At 41.3% G+C, this 22,146-nt stretch overlaps 1 protein-coding gene across 10 annotated transcripts in view; it reads left to right on the forward strand.

Annotated features, from left to right (window-relative positions):
- The window catches only part of agrn (agrin), a 440,494-nt gene that overhangs the window by 337,831 nt on the left and 80,517 nt on the right, over window positions 1-22,146 (forward strand). For all 10 annotated transcript variants that reach the window (XM_028022576.1, XM_028022603.1, XM_028022587.1 and 7 more), the window contains 6 exons: window positions 132-332; window positions 11,150-11,292; window positions 14,071-14,176; window positions 17,181-17,300; window positions 17,692-17,856; window positions 21,193-21,336. In XM_028022576.1, the coding sequence (XP_027878377.1) occupies window positions 132-332; window positions 11,150-11,292; window positions 14,071-14,176; window positions 17,181-17,300; window positions 17,692-17,856; window positions 21,193-21,336 (879 nt within the window). The remainder of the gene's footprint in view (window positions 1-131; window positions 333-11,149; window positions 11,293-14,070; window positions 14,177-17,180; window positions 17,301-17,691; window positions 17,857-21,192; window positions 21,337-22,146) is intronic.

The following is a 22,146-nucleotide window of genomic DNA, read 5'->3' on the forward strand; positions in this document are numbered from 1 at the left end:
TCTTCTTTTCCTGCTGGATTAAAAGCAGAAAATGAAATTCAGGCACACAGGCAGACAGGGAATAAAATCTCATTTCAATGTTAGTTCAAGATATACATTTTAATGTGTGTGCGTGCGTGTGTGTGATACAGAAATGTGCGGCAACACCGTCTGTAGCTTTGGTGCCCGGTGTGTGGAGAAAAAGTGCGAGTGCCTGCAGTGCAGTGGAGAGGCCAGCGCCCCGGTGTGCGGCAGCGACGGCATCACCTACAGCAACGAGTGTGAGCTCAACAGGTCCGCCTGCGAGCACAAGAGGAAAATTGATGTGGCGAAGCACGGCAGCTGTGAGGAAGGTAGGAAATGGACTTTGAAATGTTGTAATTATGTTAACCAATCAGCCATTGAAGTGGTGTAATTAACTTTACAAACTGACCTGTGGTACGCCGTTTAGTCGTTTGTGGATTTTCAGAAAGCTGAAGTGCCGGAAAGCTTGTCGGCACTCTGACATCAACAAAAGTTGCAGTGAAAGTCACGCTGTGTTGCTGTAAACAGAAACGGTTGCAGGAACAGCTACTGTCATGGTACTTCAGTTATACGCTGTCATCATTGTTCATTCTTCCTGTTTTACCCCATAATGAAACTGAAGTAGCATTCTGTGTGGTATTGTGCATGTTTCATTCAAAGTTGAAAAAAGTGTCATGATAAAACATCTTTCTATGAAACAACTAGACATCATAATCCCATGAGCGTCTGAGAGTCAAAAGCAGGTAGAATTTACAAACAGGGACTTAATAGAAATGAAATGACCAGTTATTGATTTCCTTATTAGTTAATTTTATTTATTTATTTTTTTACCCCTCCAGGGGGTCTTTTGTGGGCTCTAGTGTCCCTTATATGATAGCAGGCTGACAGGAAACAGGGAAGGAGAGGGGGGAAGACATGCGGCAAATATCTTCGGGTCCGGGAGTCGAACCCGCGACGCCCGCGTCTAGGACTGAAGGCCTCCAAATATGGGTCACGCTAACCCCTACGCCACCACGGCACGCCCAATTTTCTTTATTTATTTAACTGATTATACACTTTGACAATCTGTCACTATAACAAATGATCTGCTGGTTCTGTGATAGAGGTTGGTTTGAATCCTAAATCAGAAAAGAGACCCAGCTACTTCAAAGAAGGTTTGTTGTTTTGTTACAGATATGAAAAAACATTAAAACATTTTTATTAATGTTTTAAGAACTTCATTTGAGCTGATCACCAAATTAGAGAAAATCATAGAGTAATACTCCCTTTTCAATTCTGGTAATTTATTTATACATCAACAAACCATTCATATGAGACAGATAATGTATTAACTAGATGCATTGTGCATTGCAGCATTCCTGATATGTGATTCCCCTGAACTCTGAGCTACGAACTAGTGGTCTTTAAAAAGCCTGACCTGCTGGTTCCGATTTTGACCAATTCAGATTTTTTCAAATCTGAAATGTCGCTTACTATTGCAGGAAAGTCCCTGAATTGGTAACAGTGGGGTGATTATTGTCACTGCAAACATTTGGACATTTCCTGGTGGGCAGGGCTAACAGTCTGACCTCTGAATGTAGAGCAGAAGTGGACAGAAGCTGGTTTTTAGACCTTTGATGAGGAAGATAAGATCAGTGGATAAGATAGACTTCACATGTAAGCATTGGCTGATCACTGTTCTCCCAAAATTAAGGAAGCTGGTGCCATTAAATCAGTTTGATTGATAAATCAGCTAGTTGATAAATCAGTGCACCCCCACTATGAACTATTAAGATATAACAAGCCTGCTAAGCTAAACCAGTGTTTGTTTTGTCGACCTAACAGTCATTTTAGTTGGAAGCAATAAAGTCTTCAAGTTGTTATTTTTGTTTTCTGTTTACAGTTTCAAGACTTTTCAGAACACTGAACTACATCAGCATCAAACCCCTACCAGCTCATATCACGTAGTTTCTTTGTTGTTTTAGCATAAATTAAACTAATGTACTCAGGGTTTCCCCCAGAGAACTTGCTAAGCCCAGTGGTCGGGGTGCTGAGGCGGTCCACCAGCGGTCCACTGTGTTTTTGTATTCAAAGATGTTATGTTGATAGGAAATGTAAAAATATTACTGCATAATTATATGTTACGGGAAAATATCACCAGTGAAACGCTATTTAAACCCACAACTACAGAATCTTAAAAACAACAAATCAAACAATACAGTAAAATGAATATCAATTATTTGCACTTCTGTTTAATCCAAATTTAAGTCAGCGGCTCCATAAGACCCCCCAGGGCTTCAGGGGCCCCATAAATGCTAATATTTTAACACAGATACATAAATGTAACATTTATTTATTGAGATTATCAATGGTGTTAAAGGACCTGGCAAGTTTACTTTGTAAAACCTCAAAGAACAATATTCATAGTTAGATTGTTTTGTTACCACAGCAACAATCTGATGCTTGAGTTTGAGCTGTTTGTTCACAAATACAAATTAGTAAACTGTAATTATAACTTATTGCTTTTTAGATTGGCCAGTTAAACTACTCCCCATCTCCCAGATTTCACTAAATCTAACACAGAAGCTGTTAGAGGTGCTGATGTTTTAGCAGCAAGAGGGGCCCCTAAGTCAAATTCTGCTCAAGGCCTCATACAGCCTTGGACCGGCCCTGCTTGATGAGTTAAATCCTCTGCACTGCGCAGAGATGTGGAACAAATGGGAGATTTAATTTAATGCTGCTAATGTGGCTTTAGTAGCTCTTCCATTTTGTGTCTATTGAGTTTTTAACAGACGCTGCGCCAATCCGCCTGTCGATCTCCCGCTCCCTTCTTCCCCCATTCGTGAACAAGATCCCGAGATACTTGAACTCCTCCACCTGGGGCAGGACACCCCCCCTGACCCGGAGAAGGCTCTCTACCCTTTCCTGACTCAAAACCATGGCCTCGGATTTGGAGGCACCGATCCTCATCCCGGCCGCTTCACACTCGGCTGCGAACCGCTCCAGCGAGAGCTGCAGATCACGACTTGATGAAGCCAACAGGACCACATCGTCTGCAAAAAGCAAGCGTCAAGCAGGCGCTGTACCGGTCCGTCGTGGTGAAGAGAGAGCTGAGCCAAAAAGCAAAGCTCTCGATTTACCGGTCGATCTACGTTTCCACCCTCAACGAGATCGCGGATACAAGCGGCCGAAATGGGTTTTCTCCGTAGGGTGTCTGGGCTCTCCCTTAGAGATAGGGTGAGAAGCTCGGTCATCCTGGAGGGACTCAGAGTAGAGCCGCTGCTCCTTCACATCGAGAGGAGCCAGTTGAGGTGGCTCGGGCATCTGGTCAGGATGCCTCCTGGACGCCTCCCTGGTGAGGTGTTCCGGGCACGTCCCACCGGGAGGAGGCCCCGGGGACGACCCAGGACACGCTGGAGAGACTATGTCTCTCGGCAGGCCTGGGAACGCCTCAGGATTCCCCCGGAAGAGCTAGAAGAAGTGGCCGGGGAGAGGGAAGTCTGGGCCTCCCGTCTGAAGCTGCTACCCCTACGACCCGACCCCGGATAAGCGGAAGAAGATGGATGGATGGATGAATGAGTTTTTAACAAGAGTCACTGAAGCTGTTCTGGTTGCTGCAGTTAATGGGACGAGATTTTCAGATCCCGCGCGGCTGCGCGTATGAACTCTGGCTGACTAAGTAGAAAACGTATTTGATATGGTTTGATGTATCGTGTAACCGGAAAAATAATACTACTACTAATAAAATAATATAAAACCAGCGTGATGCGTGACTACTAGGCGAGCGCTAAAGCTCCTCACTGAGCTGAACTTGCATGATGAGGTCAGAACTGGTTCGTTAACCACTAACACACCGGTCAACTGGGAACACATACATAAACTTTACAGCAGGGGTCTCAAACTCCAGTCCTCGAGGGCCGCAGACTTACAGTTTTTAGATGTGCCACAGGTACAAAACACTGGAATGAAATGGCTTAATTACCTCCTCCTTGTATAGATCAGTTCTCCAGAGCCTTGCTAATGACCTAATTATTCTATTCAGGTGTGGTGCAGCAGAGGCACATCTAAAAGTTGCAGGACTGCGGCCCTCGAGGACTGGAGTTTGAGACCCCTGCTTTACAGGGAAAACAGAGCCACACGCTGGGCAGCGTGTTGAGATGGAAAAGCCGCATAATGTTTTGTTCACAAAGATAAATCTCACCGCACCTCTGAATTCGCGACTACAAGTTATTCCTGCGGTTCACGTAGAGCTGCGCAACCAGAGCTAACGCGGCGGGGTTTAAACTCTTACCTTGAGTTCTCCAAAGAGAAATCATTTCTCACAGGAAGTTGATGTAAATATCCATACAGGTCAGTTTGAGTGAAAGGAGGCACCGCTGAGGTAAAATGAGGTAAAGCAGCGGTACAGCGTGAGGCAAAGCGCAGAGGCACCAGCTGTGTGATTGGTCCGCGCGCTGCCGGCTTTAATTGCATAAACTCTAAACTTATATATTATAATTTATAAACCTATCCTTTAGGAATAAATCTGCTCCTCTAGTGAAACGCTCAGAGCAACAGAGACGCTTGCAATTCGGCTAACAATATAAATATATAATGTTTTTTTAGTTATTATTTTCCCCAAAACAAGCAACACTTAGCCTGGGGGGTGGGGGGTAGTAAAGCAATTGCGGGCAGCCAGGCTTATAATATACTGGGAGAAACTCTGGTACTGAATCTAAAACAAAGAAGTAGTGATTTTTAAATGGTGAAGTGGCTCTCCTCCCAGGGCGCCATGCTGATGTGTTTTCTATTGAGTATTTAATCTTCAGGCAATAAGGAGTAGATGCCTCCATGTAAAGAAATATACCCTACTAGAGGCTAATGTTGCTAATTTGTTAACAGACCCTCAGACACATAATCAGTAATAACGTAATGACTGTTTCTCTTGTTTTTAATTAAAGATTTATGGCATTTAATGATCTGTAGTCCAAAATATAAACCACTTAGACTGGACAGAGCTACAATTAACGTCTTTAAACGTCAGAGATAAATCCGTATTCTATTTGTGAAAACACTAAAGAGCATTTCCAGTACTATATATATATATATAAGGACCATCTTATATTAATCACCACCACCTTGTATTTTTCTCCATACTTATCAGGTCAAACCACATAGTGCAATACGATATCACTGGTCAATCTATCCGCCAAATTCTTATATATATATTTTTTTGTGTTGTATTTATACTTACTTATATTCTTATATTCTATATTCTTATTCCTTGTTTCTTGCATAATTTAAGGTTTTTCTTGCATAATTTAAGGTTTTGGTTACTCACATTTAGTGTGTACCTTAGTATTTAATTTGTATTTTTGTATTCTTTTGCACTTTACTTACTGTGTGTTATCTTTGTTTTTTTGCCTGGGAGCTGCTGGTAACTTCAATTTCCTGAGGGAGTTTTCCCAAAGGATCAATAAAGTACAAGTCTAAGTCTAAGTCTAGTCTAAGTCATACAAATATTCATTAAAACAATGTTTGATTTGTGAAATTTCTAATTTATTTGTAAAGTATTGTGTGCAGAAGAAACGACCAGTATGACAGGGCAAAAATAAATATTCAAAGTATTGATTAGAAAATGAGAATCAGGAAAAAAGGATCGACTGGAAGTCAAAGAACAAAGCATTAGATCTCATGGAGATTTTTCTCCTGGCATTGCATCCAGGTTTGGTTTTTGCTCTGACAGTCGCGTTTCTGTCCAATGAGGCTCTGAAGTTAGTGACTCATGGCATCCAGAGGAGGATCCTGACTTCCTATGGCTAGAGTGTTTGTCGTTGCTCCCCACGCTGAAGGAAAGTGGAACCTAATTTACGGACTCAGATCGTATCTTGATCTGCTCTGACAAGCCTCGGCATCATACTTCCCCATCCCCCGCCACAGCGGCAGCAGCCCGGCCGCTAGTTGACATGCCTATAGCGGCGATGGCGTTCGCCTGTGGGTAGCTGGTCGCCACGGTGAACATAGTCGTCTCCTGACAAGGTGTGAAGCAGAACAGATTACAGCGGCCAGCAGGAGGGAAAGAAATGGACGTAGTTTGGAGGACTGGGCAAAAAGATGGGAGAATCTACTTCCATTTTGATTGCCACCCAGGGGGGTTTTATTCTTCTCTTCATTCTTTTGTGTTTTCTTTTTTTCTCCCCTATTATGATTATCAGCCATATTGCCTCTTTGGGCCCAAGAGGCAAATTCATGCCACCAGAGCTCCTGAAGTCCATTTAACATAATTTCAATTGACTGAGATGTGTGACCTTTTTGTGTGAGGGGGGGCATGAGGAATTGTGCAGCAGTATGCCCTCAGTGCTGACTTGCAGGCACACGCTCTTCCTCCATTGTTGGTTGTCTGCTGTTAGACAAAAATGCTCTCATCTGCCTCCCTGAGGGAGTCTGTGAACATCCTGCTTTTCCATTTTGATTCAGAGAAGCCATCAGGCTCACACAATAGATTTTTCTTTTGCACTCCCCACCGCGTCCTGCTGTCCCACCCACTCATTTCTCTCTTGGTTTTGCACTGTTCTCCATCAAAATTGTGCCTCCCTGACAAAAGAGGCAACCAATGTCTTTTTTTCATATGGGGGTAGAGATGGGCTAGAAATCGATGAATCTCACCCTGGGGGTAAATACTGGTGTTTTTGTCCCGGTCTAATTGTTTTAGCCCTTTGAGTCCGACCCGAACCCTCCACTGGAAGTCTGCTGCCACTGTAACGCAGTCCAAACCAAGCTGTCGGCTTTCTGCTCTTTCTACACCTTTGCTGTGCTGCCTGTGTTAAAAATGATTTGTCTCCGATAAATTCACCTTTGGAGATGAACGAGGGTTGAGTTTTGGCAAAACAAGAAGCATATATATCTCCAAACAGGGGCCCTATGTCACAACATATTACATTGTATTTTCTTTCTTCTGTTGTTGACAGCAGCAAAGCTTCTACATCACCAGTATGAAATCAAAGATAAGCCTAGGGAGGAAATGAACATGTGATTTATATCCGTGTGCACAACCCGCCTTAAACCCACCCTCATTAGTCTTATTGGTAGGAGGGCACAGCATAAAAACCAAAGTTGTTTTTTCTTGCTTTTATTTAGTAGTAAAGAAAAATGACAGTGTTCCCACTGTTGGCCATACAGAAAAATTTATCACCTGTTTAATTTCACACTCGGGCAGGCTTGGCCTCAGCTCCTTTTCCTCTGACACTGACAAAGTGGCAACAGAAAGTGGTGAATCAGTTGCAGGACGGGGGGGGGGGCTTTTTAATAATTGAAAACAGCATTTAATAAACAAAGTGGTACGTGTGGGAAGAAGCAGACCTTCTGCTCCCTTTGAAGCTGGACCTGGATCAAACTCCCCAACACATGAAAAGTCACTGGAAACGCAGCCGGGCGGAGAGGGAGTGGAGTTTCCTGGGTCATCGATCATCTTCATGCCCAATCAGGATTTGTAACCTTCTGCAGCAGGATCAAAGTTGTTCTTGCCATTTCCAAACACCTCATCTTTCTCTCCCTGAGGTGGGACACATCATCTGTCCATCTTTTTGGACCTTTACCTGGACTAATGTCCTCCCACATCCATGATGACAGTTTAAGAAACTGATGGGGCAAAACTAAGATAATTCATGCTTCTTTGCTTTGGAATGCCTTATTCAGGTCAAACTATGCTGATATGGATGTTTACTAAATGGGAATTTTTTCTATGTTTTTGGGTAAACGTGAGACTGAAACACTGTAATTCCTCAGCTGTACCAGCAGGTGGTGACAGAGTCAAAGTTTTATGAGAGAAGGATCCTGAGAATGGCTAAAGCAGTGCTAGGCTGAGGATCGTCAAAGATCGCACTGTTTTTGACAACTACTAGGGCTGTAATAAAACATTCAGCTCAAGATATGAGAAAATAAACTTATTGGGTTCCAAGTACGAGCTAACCAACTGTTTAGCCAATCAAACTTTATTTTAAAGAATCTGTTCTCAGTAAAATGTCCCATCATTTTTTGAGTTGTCCATATTTTGTTTTTGTTTTTGGCTAAAATGGTCCTAATGCCAGAAAACATAATCGGAACGTCCCTGAAATTTGATCAGAACAGGAAGATCGGGTCACAAATCGACACAGTTCTCTGAACTCAAGTTAATCCCTATAACCATATTAAAACCATCACAGTTTAATGTACATGAAACTGTCAAGAAGATTCTGGGATATTATATTCCTATGAGTATTGTGGTACTATATCTTTGCAATTTTAACAATATCAAAGTACAGGTAAAAGACAGTTATTTGATTAAAATAATGTTAATAGCTAGCAAGAAAGCTATTACAAGTAAAAGGCAGAACAATGAACTGGAATAATAGAAGAAATCTACATTATGGAAAAACTGACACATCGTTTGAGACTTCAACAAACACAAATGGAAGAAAAGTGGATGAAATAGACATCATTCAAGACCAAAGACAGCGACAAAAAATATAGAAAGAACTAGACAAACTAGATGGGACAAAGGTGAAATAGAGGAATAGCTCCGAAGCAAAGGTTTTATGTTATGTTGAATGTGAAGTGTTCATGTACATTGTGTATGTAAACAAATATGAAAAATACTAATAAACAGTTAAATGATAAAAAAAGACTAGACCAAAGTTTAAATAAAACTAAGCAATTGCTACCATGTTGTTGCTGCTAAATCAATAGATTATTGCAGTAATGACAATGCTAAGACATTATAATTGCTCTACTATTTCAACGCTGAAACATTTGCAGAGCAGTTTTTTCCTAGCCTCTAGATATCCATTCCAGTTGGATAAAAATCTCTGTTTTTTATATTTAAACCCGACTTGCATGTGGACAAGAGAAACAGATGATCTATATATCGGCGCCATTGTGAAAATCACCTCAATGCCTCAAAGCAATAATAATAATAATAATAATAATCCAAACTAGTGTTAAGTGTGAGGATGTAGTCAGACGGATCCTGATGCAGCACCAGACATCAAGTATTCTAGTTTACCAAGAGCTCAGTATATCTCCCACACTTCTTCCTGAAGCTTCAATTATTTACCCATGTTCTGTTCTTTCAGTTCAATACCCGACAGCTTCGACAACACGGTTCATTTCTAATATTATTTTCATTGTCAAATCCCCGCTATATTTCTTCAAAGTTATCCTCATGCAATCCACGTCCTTTTCTTCCCTGACTGCTGAATTCTGTCTTCTTAATGGAGCTCCCTCAGCCAAATAGACTCGGGCCTCTGACATGACTGAGTAAAAAGGAATGGATGGGCAGTGCAGAGATAGCTGATGCAGCCATGTTAGCTGGGGATGTATTAATTGAAAGGTTCATAGGTGGCGCAGGTGGTGGACACATCAAAGTACAGCCACTAATTAGGACCGCCCTCTCTTTGCTTTTCACTTTTATTTATTTATTCTGTTTTAATGTCTTACCTCTTTTATTTATGTAGCTCGACTCTGCGAGGGCGCCTGAGCGGAATATGAATTGGGTGGGCTGGCTTGGGGTTTTTATTGTGCCTTGCTGAGCTGGCGTACGGTAAACAGATGCGGGAGGCCAACCATCACTGCTTCATCCTCCCTCGATCTGTCCTCGTTTTTATTTTTATCTTTTCTTCCAAGGTCAACTGAGCCAGGAATACCCACAGTAATGTGACCGGTGGCTGAGAGCCATGAGCCGCAAAACAAAACGTTTTATGAAACTCCAGACTGAATCAATACAACGCTACAATGGTTTACGTTGGTAAAAGGGTTCAGGTTAGTGGTTACAGATAGCTAAAAGCCTTAGGGTAACTATTGGTGGTTGGTGGTGGGTATTAGGGCTATTAGGGTTACAGATAGATAAGTAGGTTAGAGGGTCTCAGGATAAATGGCATTCTGGTGTAAATCTCTGAACTGTGCCTGATGTTTGTTCAGATTCAGTTAATTTCAAAAATACTTAATTGATCCCAAAGCGAAATAAAATGTCATATTAATCAACAATTGTTCTGGTAGATTGGGTTTGGGTCTCCGTTAGCTGCAGCTCCAGATAATGAAGTCAGAGCTCCTTCGTTGTATCGACCCTTCAAAAGTCCTTCCATCCTGTTGCTGACGACCCGTATCAGAGAAGAGCTGGGCTCCCCTCCCCTGGCTCTGTGACCTTCTCCATAATCTACTTTAGAAGATGGGTTACGCTAAGTGCTACTTCCATTACTGGGACATCGATTTCGCCATTAGAGGCGGAGCATCAATACACGGAGTGGAATAAGCCCCAGAAGAAGACAAGACGACGGGGAGGAAAAGGAACACCCTAATTACCCGCCACGTGAATCCGCTGGGTGTCTCTGGGAGCTTTTAGTTCCTTTTCTGAATAACAAATTAGTTTTGAATGAACTTTCTTCCTGCCTCATGAGCCTCTCGCCCTGTCTGACAGGCTTTCATACTTCTGTCTTCACGCGCATTCACCTAATCTCTCCCGGGACCCCGCTGCAGGAGATGCTCGCAACTTCAAAAGACTGGATCCTTCCACTTTTCTCATCTGCTCGATTTGTTGTTTTTAAATGAAACCCCGAAACAACATGCTCTCACATGTCTCTGTTCTTTTAATCCCTTTTAGGAAAAATTAAAATGCACAAAACAAGCAGAAAATGAAGGATTTTCATACTTTTTGCTGGAGACTCAATGAGTAGCTTTTCCCTTGCTTTTAATGCAAGTGAATGACCTTTCAGGGTTACAGTTAAAGAGTTGCTGTGACAACTTTTCTCCAAGGTCCCAGGAGATAATTAAATTTAACAGAACACTGTGCAATTAGTTGCATTCTCATATCAGGAGGCAGGCACCCATAGAGCGGGCCAGCCGCCACTGAAAGGCCACAGATTCCCTCCTTTTTTATTTCTGATTTAATTGAAATAAAAAGGCCGCCTCTTTGGTGGTGCAGAGATGTCTAATCTATTTAGTCACCATCCAGCCTCGGCTGCACTGGTCATTATTTTACACTAGTAGCAGCAGCAGCAGTTATTTTCATGTTTTCTCTTTTAGCATAAATATTGAAATTTGGTCACTCAGGAAATTTGAGCTTTATGTTGAACAAAAATATGTTTGTTCTGAAAAAAGAGTGATTTCAGTGTGTGTTTTATGAATGACACAGTGAGTTTTGTGTTTTTATTTGCAGAATGTGGCTCTGGGGCATCTGGCTCCGGAGTGGAGAGCTGCGAACAGGAGCGCTGTACGACGTACGATGGGATTTGGAACGAGGATGAAGAGGATGAACGCTGCATCTGCAGCTTTAACTGTGAGAGCGTGCCACTCAACGAGGTACAGCTTCCAGGAAAAGCTGGTGCTCACCTACAGGTTTAAACCTGATGTAGCGTTTTGTTTCTGGCTAGATTTGCTACATCAATTGAACCAGCCGTTCCAACGGTTGGAGTGTGAATCTAAATGTGTTGAGATCCTCTTCAGAAATCACAGTAAATAACAAACATGGAGATTGTAAAATTAAATGTAATAAAAGATACATTTATTATTATCTTCCTAAAATAAAGGGTTACGTCATTTTTTACCAAAAGATTAAGAAAACAAATCACCGTTGGTAAAAAATTACCTAAGCCATAATTTTAGGAAGGTGATAATATGTTGTTGCAACTGATTAAACAACATGTTCTCACTCCCAACTCGTCTATGGAGGTTCCCTCCGCATCACATGTTGACGCTCCTTCTCGTCAATAACTGACGTTCAGGCTGAACGTTCAGGCCGTTCAGAAGCTCAGGGAGCGCTACAGCACTCAGTGTAGCTGTAGCGCTCCCTGAGATTCTGAACCTGACGATCTAGGAACAAAGAGGATGAGTCTATTCAAATTTTTTTAAAGGCATAGAAAAAGTGATACCATTCATGCACAGCTGATGTATCTGTATGATTTACCAATTTTGTTAATTTTACTTCAGATTTAAAAAATCCTTGATTTAAAAAAGCCATGATGTTATCTTCATTTCTGCTACCCGAAGGATCTTTTAAATCTGAAGTAAAATTAATGAAATTGGTAAATCATACAGATACATCAGATGTGCACGAATTGTATCACTTTTTCTATGCCTTTAAAAAAATTAGAACAGACTCCTAGATGGTCAGTTTCAGAAGCTCAGGGAGCGCTACAGCACTCAATGAGAGCAGCCTGAACCTCAGTTGTTGACAAGAAGGAGGTACCCAATGCGTCAACATGTGATGCAGAGGGAACCTGCCCAAGCGTCCATACACCATGTTCCAAATTATGATGCAAGTGATAATTTCTCAGATTTTCTTAAATGGTCAATGCAAATGATGGTCAGTATAATTTTCAAGTCATGAACTATTACAGTATAGATCAAATTTCACTGAACAAAGATCCCCATGAGAACAGTATTTTGTTTCAAAAATAAAAAACTCAAAATGCACTGTTCCAAATTATTATGCACAGCAGATTTTCTAAACATTTTATGGATTATAAAGAACTGCAAACGGCCATTCTTTGAATGTACAGCATTAAGTGGTACTAAAATCAAAAGCTACTTCAATCAAAAACATCTTACAGACCGAGTTCCATGTTAACATAGGACCCCTTCTTTGATCACAGCACAATTCTTGATCCATTGAACTTGTGAGTTTGTGGAGTTTCTGCTTGAATTTCTTTGCAGGATGTCAGAAAACCTTCTCAGAGCTGCTGGTTTGATATGAACTGCATTCCACCCTCAGATCTTCTGCTTGAGGAAACTCCAAAGGTTCTCAATAGGGTTGAGGTCAGCGGTCAGAGGAGGATGGTGACCACACCATGAGTTTCTCCCCTTTTATGCCCATAGCAGCCAATGACACAGTGGTATTCCTTGCAGCATGAGATGGTGCATTGTCATGCATGAAGATGATTTTGCTACAGAAGGTACGGCTCTTCTTTTTGAACCATGAAAGAAAGTGATCAGTCAGAAAGTCCATATACTTTGCTGAGGTCATTTTCACACCTTCAGGGTCTCTGAAGGGGCCGACCAGCTCTCTCTCTCTCTCTCCCCATGATTTCGGCCCAAAGCATGACTCCACCACCTCCTTGCTGATGTCACAGCCCTGTTGGGACGTGGTGGCCATCCACCACCAATCCATTACTGCATCCATCTGGACCATCCAGGGTTGCACAGCAGTCATCAGTGAACAAGTCTGTTTGAAAATGAATCTTCATGTATGGCTGGGCCAACTGCGACCATTTCTGCTTGTGAGCTCTGGTTAGGGGCCCAATAGTAGGTTCATGCACCGCAAGCCCCTGGAGGATCCTCCACCTTGAGGTTCCAGAGGCACCAGCAGCTTCAAATAACTGTTTGCTGCTTTGTAAGGGCATTTTAACAGCTGCTCTCTTATTCCGATCAACTTGTCTAACAGAAACCTTCCTCATTATGCCTTTATCTGTACAAACCCATCTTTGTTCTGAATCAGCCACAAATCTCTCCACAGTACAATAACGCTTCAGTTTTCGTTAAATATCTAATCTTTTTATATCTTGTCATACGGCACTACACTATCTGATGATTTTCATCAGCAGAGAGATCTTTTCTCTTTCCCATATTGCTTGAAACCTGTGGCCTGTTTAATAATGTGGAACATCCTTCTTAAGTAGATTTCCTTTAATTTAGCTCAAAAAACAAACTAATCAACCAGCTCTCTGAAATTATAGTGATTCAAAGAGCCCTGATACACAATACCACCTATAAATTTGATAGCACAACAAAAAAAAATAATCTTTATGACACTTAAATCCAATTTGCATAATAATTTGGAACACTGTGTAGATGAGTTGGGAGTGAGAACATATTGGATTAAAACATATTAGATGTTGGGGGTTTTTTGTGTTAAATGACTTACTAATAATCTCTTTATGCTCATCCAAAAGTCTCCTCGAGTTACATTTTATTAATCAAAAGTTTTGAGATTCTGAGACTTTGAGAGGTAATCCATCGACATACGTTAGGTTGATGTGTGTTCGGTTTGTGAGACGTAAACCGTTTATTTATGCCTGATTAAAAATAACGTACCATCATGTCATAGAAATCTCCCTGTCTGTACCTGCTCTCTCTCTGCAGGTTTGTGGCTCAGATGGGAAAACCTACCGGAACGAGTGCGAGTTAAAAAACACCAAATGTTTGGAAAAGAGGCTCTTGTTGATTCAGAGTCAGGGTCCCTGTGCAGGTCGGTGCTTCACACATAAACACATACAGTGATTGCAGGTTACTCCGTCATCATTGTCGCTGCCATCCCATTTCTCCACTCATTCCCTCCATTGACGGGTTATCTCTCCTCCCAATATAATTCTGACATCATCTCTGTTGTCTCTTCTTTGTCAGCCCAGTCGCCAAAACCTAATGAAATGATGTAGATAATGCTTAAATGTGCTTTGCCTTGTCTGCGTGATTTGCTCCAGGAAAGTTGACAATTTTTTCAGCAGCGTTTGTGAAACTGATGGTTCCTCTGGAGGCCGGCTGGTGTTAAAATCTTTCTCATGGGCCTGTGTGTGGAAGGAGCTGATTACAGTAATGAGTCTTTTTTTTCTGTCTTGAAAGTCTGACAATTTAAACCATTAAACTTGCCTGCTAACCCTGAGGATACCACTTTGCTCCACTTACACTAATATAAACAGCTCTTTTTTTTCATGCAATAATGGCATTTACCCAGAGAGCTGATTGTTAGATCAGTGGCCAGGCTGCAAAGGTTAACCACCTTCTTCTCTATGGCTGTGTCAAATGAAGAGCTTTTACTGGTAAAGGCTGAAGAGCAGAGCAAAAAGCACTTCAGGGATTTTGTGTGATCACTCTGGCCTGCTTGATTCCCCCTGGGTCCAAAAGAGAGGAGTTGAGCAGAGGGAGAAAGAAGCAGCTCCCAGTGTTTCCACTAACATCCTTGCTGATTCTTCTTCCTCCTAAGCCGGCCTCCTTGGGGCTGACTGTCACACTTCTCTACCCTCCATGGATAATCAATCCTCTTTCTGAACAGCCCTCTGTGTGTACCAGACCTATGGGCTTCTCCTCTCCTATTGGCTCATGGATGAACTCACATCTGTGGGATTTTCCTGCCCTCTACATTAGTTATGTGAGGACCAGTTTTGATCTTGACCTGAAGTTCAGAAGCCAGAATCAGCCCTGGGTTTTAGTAGCTCTGAGCTGTAAGAGAACTTCTTGAGACTAACTTCAACTTTCCTAAAAATTACAGTACCTTGTATGATATTTCGTACAGCAAAGATTTGTTTATTAAGTTCAATTTATTTTACTGGAATTTTACCTGATAAACCATAGCAGAAGACCGTAAAGTCGACGACAACTGAACTTCAGCATCTTTTAACCAGTGGTGGGCTCACTTCAGCTAATCTGCTAATAGAAGAGCTAATTTTTCATTTAGCACTTTTGCTAACTTTGAAAGAGTTTAGTGCACTTAGCTTCCCCTAATGCATTCTTTCTGGACAAATTCTACAACACTAATTAACCTGGTTATTTTATAAACTTTCAGTTGAGTAACAACTGAAAGTTGTTATTTATTTAAAATAACAACTTAAATAATAATTTTGTTTAAAATAACTTATTTGTTATTTTAAACAAATAAGTTTTACTTATTTGTTTAAAAATTCTTCAATTAGTCAGAGGCTTTCCTTCATGCTCTTATTTTGAAGAGGTGAAAACTTTACGCAGCCGTTCTGTTTCCTTTCCTCAGCATATTTTTTTTCAAACAAGAAACATACAGGAACAAAATAAAACTGAACAGAGAGCGAAAGAAGTAAATAAAAATACAATATCTAATATCACTATAGAGAACATGTAAATTATGGAAAAAGTAAATTGGTGATCATTTTTCAATGCCGACATGATTCAAACTGAAGCTAGCATTATGGTGTGCTTTAGCGTTATCAAAACTAATGTTTATAACTAGTGCTACAGAGTTAGCATAACTAAGTTTCTAGTTAGTGGTGTTTACCACTGTTTTAACATATAATGGTTTATAAATGTAGCGAGATTAAATCTAAAATAGTTGAATTGTGATGATTTATCACATTTACCATGCTGAAGCAATTCAGGTAATCCCTCACTGGTGCCTGCCAGCTCAAATCTGGGTCAAGACATTCAATACAATCCAAAAACATATCTGTTGGTTCTGTGGATATGAAAATATGTCCAGGAATATAAAAGATAGTACTATACAAAGGAAATAAATACAGTTGAGTTGAAAAATATGAAGGTAATATTGCATGTCAAAGTCAGCAGCACTGTGAAAGACAACAGCTACTGCAGAGAAAACCAAGCACATGGTGGAGGAACGTATGAAATTAAAGGTTCTCCTTGTCCTAATAGGCTGGGTGCAGATAGCTGAATGCAGCGTCGGAAAGTGGCAAGTTAAATGAACTGTGTCCAAAGCCCATCTCTGGAGTGGGAAAGAGCTGGAAAAAAGGAGCGAGCCGAGTCATCACCATTAGGCTGTGGCTCATATCCACACCAGTAACAGTGTGATTTATGGCCGCCGTATCTCCAACCTCCAAACTCCAAATTAGCAACATAAGAAAGGGAGATTGGTCGGGGAATAGAGAGAGAAAGAACCAGGCTGAACAGAGAGTTCTCTGTTTTTTATCTACAAGTTAACTTTTCACTCAAAAGCTTGGAGGAAAATTTTAACGTTGGGCTTCTTTTTTTGCCTTGGCTATTAAACAATCCCCTCCGCCCCGCCACCTTTTCCCTCCTCCTATTGTGTTTGTTGTCGGCTGCCAGCTTCTGGAGAAAGGCCAGCATTTGTGTCTATCGGGCTGAGTGTAGCTCTGCCACGCTGGTTTGGCTCCTGCTGCAGACAAAAGAGGCAGAAGCAGCTTGGCACATCCCCTCACATAAGGCAGGGCTCTTTCTTTAAGATGTAGGTTTCCTGTGCAGCTCCACAGACAGGGACAAATGAAGACAACATCCCTGCTGGTAGGTGGTAAATGTCAAATTCAGCAGGAAGGCATTGCTTGTTTTCACTAGAGGTAATAGCATCTCTTACCCTTCCTGATGTGGAGCGTAGAAGATAAACGTGTTATCTGGAAGCTGGTTCTCAGCCTCCTGTTCTCATTTTTTTGCAAAAAAAGTTTCATCTGTTTAAATTGTTTTATATAATGTCCAATAAATCCAAACCTCAGCCATTTAAATCTTCCTCTGTCTCTTCTTGTTCCTTCCCTCCTCAGAGAATTATGTTACATCTCCAACAGAGCTAACTGCACCGCAGCACTGCAGCCTTTCTCCGTATGGCTGCTGCTCTGACAACATCACCGCCGCTCTAGGGGTCGGACAGGCCGGATGTCCTAGTGAGTCTTCCTCCCTCCGCCTGCTAAACTTCTAATGCTATCGGGCCGTGACGGCGCGTTGTCCTTGAGTTGCAGTTTCTGTAAGATTACAAGCAAAGTTGCAGAGCTTGAAGCTTTTAATCTTAATCCCAAGAATAATTATGAGGATGCTAGTCTTTATCAACAGAAACAAATCTTTCCTCTACTGATGATCTCGACTCTTGATAGCGACAGAGATGTAGGGGACATGTGGCATCACGCTGTAATCTTCAAGATGCTTCAAAGATAGGGAAAATGCAGATTTAGAAATAGAATATGCTGATGGATAGTGTTTCACAACATTAGTAAAGCCATGCATTTATGTGTAGGAAGGATTTAAAAAGCTTAAAAACGATGCTGTATTTTTCCTCAGGCAGCTGTCAGTGTAACGTCCATGGCTCCTACAAAGGCTCCTGCGACCCGACCAGTGGCCAGTGCTCCTGTAAGCCGGGGGTCGGCGGCCAGAAGTGTGACCGCTGTGAGCCGGGCTTCTGGAACTTCCGTGCCATCATCACTGAAGGCATGAGCGGCTGCACGCGTAAGGAGTTGCTGTTGGTCTCTATTTGCATGATGCATGTTGTAGAGGTGGCCGAATCGACCCAAAATATTAGAGAGTATCTAAACCGAGTCGATTCAGATTGATGCTGGTAAGATATGTACTTTAGTTTCAGATTTCCTTTTATGTTTTTAGTTTTGTATCGTAGTTTCTTAGTCTGATTGAAAATCAGCCCCTTGGTCAATGCTCTGCTTTGAGCAATACTCTTGGCTATTGAAAAACAATGGCTTGGACTGTTGAGGTTTTCAACTTTATCCAATCACTAAGGTTCAATGCTGTTAGCTTACCAGAAGACGCCTGGTAAAACGTCCCAACAGGGTGGAAATTAGCACTTTGGTGCTTCAGCATTTGCTTTCCACTTCTGGCTAATAGAGGAGCTAATTTTGTGTTTAGCATTATTGCTGACTTTAAAAACATTTAGCGCACTTTCATTTGGCTAAATATATTTTCAGGATAAAGTCTTAAAAGCTAATTTACTGTTACTGTATAAACTTTCAGTTGAGTACTATCCCTATTGTTGATGTTTTAATTTTTATGGTTGTTTCAGTATTTATCATCAAAAGTAATTTCCCAGAGAACAAAAAAACCATGGCAATAAAAATAATTTCTACAGACATTCAAGTTAAAATTGGTAAGCCTAACAGCAGCCAATCAGAGTGGAAAAAAATATTCTTGTTCTGTGCCATTTTCTGATGTTAACTGTTAAATATTGTACAAAATGACCAAATAAAAGATGTACAACAATATAAGTTTAAACTTTGAACTATTTGCAAAAGACAGTGCTCTGCAACATTGAAACATGGATAGAACTGTAACTATATCAATCAGGACTTTTCTTTTCTTCAGTGTTTCTGTGAGTTTCTGGCGGTGCAGCTCTGTGCTGCCTTCAGGAGAATGAGACATCAGAGTATTATCCATAAAATTTCACCCACATGGCATTTACTGTGTAAACCAGTTCTTTCAATGGAAAAGTAAAAGTTCCAGATCCTTTTAATGCCATACAAATATGGGACAGAAAAGTGGATTATATCTTTATACAGACCTGTCTATTGATTTATAGATTAATAGTTTTGCTGGACAGAAATGACAAAGAACAAAGCTGGTTCTTAATCAAATCCTAATGAGTCAGATTGAAAATGTCATGGAGTCACTGAACAGCCTCATGACATTAACACTGATATGAAAAGCAATATTGAAGAAATAAATATATCAAATCTAATAAAAAAGCATTAATAAATTATAAGTTTCTTACTGTTACATTGTGTAAAACAATTTTCTGATTAGTACTATATGCGGTCTCAACAAACCCATGGCACTTCAATAATATTATTTGATCTTTAATCTGAAAATAGAGTCTGTTTGTTCTTGCCAATAATTAATACAGAGGACTGCTCTGTACTATTGCTCGAAAGGTCTTGCCATACAATTTTCTTCCTCTGTATTTAATTTAGTTTCTTAGTTTATTCTTGCATTTTGTTCTTCGTTCATTTCCATTTAGTTTTCTTTGATTAGTATGATCCTTTCTTGGTTTATTGTTATGTCTAGTTTAATTTCTTTCCTGTTATTAGGTTTATTTTATCCTTTCTATTGACCACCAGTAAACGTCACTCATCATCTGCTGTGCCGCTTAATCATCACGTGTTTCACCAGATTTGCCACTCATATTGATTTTTCACTGTTCACCGCTGGGTTCTCTGATCATGAATCACAAATAGTTTGTTCCATTCTATGTCCTGGTTCTCCTGTTTCAGAGTTTTGCGAAACTTGCGTACGGTGCGGAGCGGTCGGGAAGCATATTGATGGAGAAAAGCAGACTGACGTAAATCTTTTAATACAAGGAAAAAATCCCGGTATACTGATGATTAAAATTCAAAATGGCTGTGGTACTACCGTTTCATACCGGATCACTTACAGCACCGATGTTAACTCTATAAAACGAACGCTTTATACGTTTTTATATAAGTTACTGCTTTGACGTGATCACAGCACTGCCAAAACATATGTACAAAAATCCTCAATAAAACATAAAATATTTGAAAATCAGACACCAGACAAGTAAATCACAGTAAAGTCATCAGCCGGTGTAACGCTGAACTTATGGTGAAACTATAGTAGCAGGAGAACGGAGCTGCGCCAAGAAGCTAGTTACACAGTACAGTTTTAGCAAGTTGCTCAAAGTCTAAACTGGTATTATTGTGCATATAAGGTGTAAAGTTTACCTTCGAGCAAACGCCCCCCAGTGGAACCTCAGCGCCTCCCTTTTGTAAAAATTTCCGCCAGCGCCCCCTCTGAACGCCCCATATCCAGGCTCAACTCTGCCTCAAAAATATCTTGCTTGGATTTTCTTACATCTAATTCAAATAATAAGTATCATTATTGGTGTCGATATTGGTATCGGCGATATGGGCCTGTATTTACTTGATTTGGATCGATACTAAAATATGACATATCACACATCGCTAGCTTGTTACTTTGAACAGCTTCTGAAATAGCCTGTAGATCTACATTTTTTATGATGGGACCACAAGCTCTTGTATAGAATAGAAATGGGAGAATTGAAGTCGATAAACTCCAAACGCAGCATCTACTTTCTTGTCGGAACCTCCAGAACAGGGAGGGGATGGATCTCTGAATCTGATAATTCCTGTGCATGGTTAACCGTAAATTCACTTTAGTAGACAAACAGGAGGAGCTGCTTGCTGCATTTTAGCAGATTGATTTTCTGTTGTGTCCTTTAGCGCTGTCAAAACTGGATTGAATGAACTGTTTCCATTTGTATGCGGACGGCGGTGTGAGGTCAGGACCTGGTTGTTTGTCTCGATGTAACGCGATATGCTGAGCGGCTGCGCGTCTCGCTGCCGCCGTACCGAAGGACACACGCTGCTGGAGCCATGGAGCAGGAAGCCTGCAGGTGTGTCACCTGTGGCCTGACCTTTAACGAGGTTTAGCCAGCACAGGCAGAAAGCAAAACACAACACCAATAACGGCTTTAGCAGGAGGGAGGAGCAGGGAGAAAAATAATCACATCATTGATTGTAGGAACATGATGGGCTTGATGTCCTTCCCCGAGGTTGTTGTTTTAAGTTCGTCTTACACGCTCGTTCTCCTCCTTCCACTCCTTCCCTCTGTGAACCCCGAGGCGAGTTGAACTGTTCCCAACCCCTCAGTGGGAGACAAACACGTATCGTTAAAGCAACATGCTCGGGCTAAAAGTGCTCCAGACGCGCTTTGTTTGCCTACCACTCTAAGTCAAGGCCGGTCTGCCCGTCATCGGCACTATTCGATTATCTAATCATGCCTTTTTTTTTGTAATTTCAGCCTGCAGCTGCGATCCCACCGGCTCGGTCCGGGATGATTGTGAGCAGATGTCGGGCCTGTGCTCCTGCAAGACGGGGGTGAAAGGCTTGAAGTGCAACGTGTGTCCAGATGGAAGCAGGATGGGAATGAACGGCTGTGACCACGGTAACAAGCAGAGGCGTCCACAGACATTTGGGGGGCAGGTGCCCATTGGTACTTGTAACTAATATTAAAGCTGCAGGACGTAAATAAAAAATGTTTTTTACATATTTGTTAAAACTGTCACCATATCCTAACAGCAGGAGACAGATAATCTGAAAATATCAAGCTTCCTCCACCTCCTCCCTGAGCTGCTACTGCCGTCTGAAGAAACGCACCTCTAACGACCAAAAACAACCAATCAGAGACAGGAAGATGGGCTTAGCGCTGTCCGTCAACCTCATGTACTCACTGCTCCATGTGCTGATGGTGGAGAAACTACTTAGTTACAGCAAAACCGTTTATCCACCATCATCATATGCTAACTAGCCATCAGGGTGATTGACAGCAGTAAGACCCGCCTCTCGGTTCTGATTGGTTGCTTCTAGTTAGCAGTGTGAGAAGGCAAGGAGTTTATTTTTTTCACAGATTATCTGTCTCATACTGTCACAACATGGTGGTAGTTTAAACAAATATGAAAGAAATATTTTTTTATAAAAGTTACACACTGCAGCTTTTTTTATTTTTCTAGAAAAATCAACTAATTTGGGTTAAGAGTGCAGTGTGAGGTTTATTACAGGATAATACTGTAATAAAAACTGTCTAAAAACTGAGAAAAAGATTTGAGAAGGGCTCTTTTTGTCCAGAGCAACAGAGCAGGCGCTCTAGCACCACCTCGTGTCTGTCTGATAATAAGAGCGCTAATAAATAATGAGGAGGATCGCTGATGAACGCAGACTGGGCTCCTGGGGCCTCCCAGAGTTGCTCCCATCACTC

Source organism: Xiphophorus couchianus, chromosome 1 (assembly GCF_001444195.1).
Source record: "Xiphophorus couchianus chromosome 1, X_couchianus-1.0, whole genome shotgun sequence".
NCBI lineage: Eukaryota > Metazoa > Chordata > Actinopteri > Cyprinodontiformes > Poeciliidae > Xiphophorus > Xiphophorus couchianus.